The sequence below is a fragment of the Aureococcus anophagefferens genome, assembly GCF_000186865.1.
Source record: "Aureococcus anophagefferens unplaced genomic scaffold AURANscaffold_1120, whole genome shotgun sequence".
Lineage (NCBI taxonomy): Eukaryota > Pelagophyceae > Pelagomonadales > Pelagomonadaceae > Aureococcus > Aureococcus anophagefferens.
Window position 1 is genome coordinate 1 of NW_008706257.1, and position 2,644 is coordinate 2,644.

At 69.4% G+C, this 2,644-nt stretch overlaps 2 protein-coding genes across 2 annotated transcripts; one reads left to right on the top strand and one right to left on the bottom strand.

Annotated features, from left to right (window-relative positions):
• Nucleotides 1-33: 33 nt before the first annotated feature.
• Nucleotides 34-722, bottom strand: AURANDRAFT_69199 (hypothetical protein; the record flags this gene model as incomplete). The annotated part of the gene is made up of 1 exon (XM_009044956.1): nt 34-722. A coding segment is annotated over one exon (689 nt), but the record flags the coding sequence as incomplete, so codon positions are not given.
• Nucleotides 723-924: 202 nt separating this feature from the next.
• Nucleotides 925-1,602, top strand: AURANDRAFT_69200 (hypothetical protein; the record flags this gene model as incomplete). Its single annotated transcript, XM_009044955.1, has 1 exon — nt 925-1,602. The coding sequence occupies one exon, from the start codon at nt 925-927 to the stop codon at nt 1,600-1,602; it is 678 nt and encodes a 225-aa protein (XP_009043203.1).
• Nucleotides 1,603-2,644: the final 1,042 nt, after the last annotated feature.

Below are 2,644 nucleotides of genomic sequence, written 5' to 3' on the forward strand. Positions count from 1 at the left end.
ACGAGCGGCCGCTTCCGCGGCAGGAGCGGGCACCACCAGCGGCCGACGCCGAGGGGCAGGGCCACGCGGAATTTCCGGCAGATCCAGAGGCGGAGCCCCGTCGCCAGCGGCAACGGCGCGTAGAGCTCGTTCTCGCCGAACGCGTAGGACGGAATGATTGGGACGCCCGCCTCGACGGCGAGGCGCACGAAGCCCTTGCGCGTCTTCCAGTAGGCGATGTGCCGCCCCGGCGCCGCGCGCATCTGCTCGGCCTCGCCGCCGGGGTAGACGAAGAGCGACCGCCCGGAGCCGAGCACGCGCCGCGCGACGCGCCGCGACGCGTCGACGTTGCCGAGGAAGAGCAGGAACTCGCGGTAGAGCGGCACCTTGAAGACGAAGGACGCGGCCAGATCCCGCCGGTCGACCGGCCAGACGCCGTCGCCGAACCAGCCCGCGCAGTCCGTCATGTAGAGCGCGTGGTTGAAGCTGACGACGCCGTGCGGCGCGACGGCGAGGATGCCCTGCGGGCAGGCTTTCAATTTCTCCGGCGCCTCGACGACGAGCCTCGCCTCGCCGAAGAGGAACGACGCGACGGCGCGCCAGCCGGCCCAGCACTGGAAGCCGCGCCGGCAGTCGCCGCCGGGCGCGAGCTCCTTGAAGGACCAGTACGACGGCAGGTAGGCGAAGACGGCGGCGGCGACGCTGGCCTGCAGCCACCACGGCGCCGTGGAGACGGCGTCCATCGCTGTGTATGCAGCGGACGGCGACGGCGACTGTGTATGCAGCGGACGGCGACGGCGACGTCGGTGGCTTCTCACGTGAGAGCCGACTGCACCGTTTTCATGCGAGTTCAAGTTGCCTCAGACTTGCGGCTCACGGCCGAGAATCTGGGAGCATTAGCATTCGAAAGCACCGATGGAGAAGGTGCGCTACCAGGATGTGGAGATGCAGGCCGCGGCCACGGAGCTGCCCACGGTCCACGCGACGGTCGTGCCGCCGTCGCAGCCCATCGTCGTCGCCGCCCAGCCCGTGCCCGTGACGGCGCAGATCGTCGGGCAGCCCCCGGGCGCGCCGCCCGGCGGCTTCGTCGTCGCGGCCGCGGCGGCCCCGCGGCCGGCCCCCGGCCGCTGGATCGTCTCGACCTTCGAGCCCCTCTGCGACGGCTTCAGCTGCTGCGGCCCGCCCGAGCACAAGGCGTCCTGCCAGCTCTGGTGGTGCGCGTGCTGTCTGCCGTGCGTCGTCATCGGCCAGCTCAGCGAGCGCGTCGTCCGCAAGGGCTCGTACCGCGGCACGTTCTGGTGGCTCTTCGGCGCGTTCGTGCTCGGCGAGATCGTCAAGATGGCCATCGGCCCCCTGGGCCTCGCGCCCTTCTACTCGCTCGAGCTCGCCATCGACCTCCTCGTCTGGGCCATCTACGCGCACTACCTGCTGAAGATCCGCGCGCGCATCCGCGAGCGGGACCAGATCCCGGACGACGGCAGCCTCGCCGAGTGCTGCTGCGCCTACTGGTGCAACCCCTGCGTCCTCTGCGCGACGGCGGGCCACGACCTCAAGGTCGCCGGCCAGCTCTACGCGCCGACGGAGAACGGACAGATGGGCGGCCGGACGCTCAGCTGCTGCTGATGTGCTAATTTGCTTGTTTCGGAAATTGTTGTCAGGCCTCGCCAGGGCGCCGAGCCCCTCTCGCGAGCTCACTAGGCGACGATGTCCGCCTACGCCCCTGCCTTGGGCCGGCGCGGCCACGGGCACACGACCACGCGTCGAGCTCGCCCGGGTCATGCGGCAGAGCAGGGGGCTACCCAAAAAAAAGTACCAAACAACATGACGGATTTTTGGTGCCGGCCACCGGCGCCCACCCACCCACCTCCCGGCCAATCAACGAGCTCCTTCGTCGTTGGTTGCCTTCAAGTTGCCGCGTCGCGCGCCGCTGGGCGATCGCTGAATTGCCACACCGCGCGCGCGGCGCCGCGGTCGACCGGGAGTCGCCGGTGCCGCGGCAGGAGCCGCCACCGTGCGGCCGCGGGCCACCCGACGCACGCCGGGCGCGGCCCGACTCGACGAGGACACCGCCGTGCTCCATGGCACCTCTTCCCGACTCCCGGTGCGGCGCGGGACGCGAGACGCGCGCGGCCTCCGCGCGCGCGCGCGCGCGTTACAAGTACCCTTTAAGTACACTTTGGGTTTTTGAAACCCGACCTCCGGACCCACCCAGACCACCCCGTCATGTTGTCGGATCTTTTGTCCGTGGTCGCCTCCTGCTCAGGCTCAGAGTCGTGAACACCTCAAATGCAGGCCATGATGTTTGCGGCCACAGTCGTCGCTACGTTGCTTCTTGGCACCGATGCTTACCCGTACAAGCTTGCGTGCACGAAGCGCATCGCCGTCGGCGACAACTACATGGGCAGCTCGCCGGCCATCGCGAGCGCAAACTCCATCAAAGTCGTCGATTCCACAGGTGCCGTCGTCGCCTGTGGCTCGACCGTCGCAGCAGACACGGAGCTCACGGTAAGCCTCGCCTCCAGTCAAGACGCCAAACGCTACGTCCTCGAAATCTCCGGCGGGGAGTTCGCGGCCGGCACGTGCGACGCGACGCGTTCCAACGACAACGCGGCGACGTTCGCGCTCGCCGCGGGCGAATCCGTGAGCCTCCTCGGTGCGCATGCGC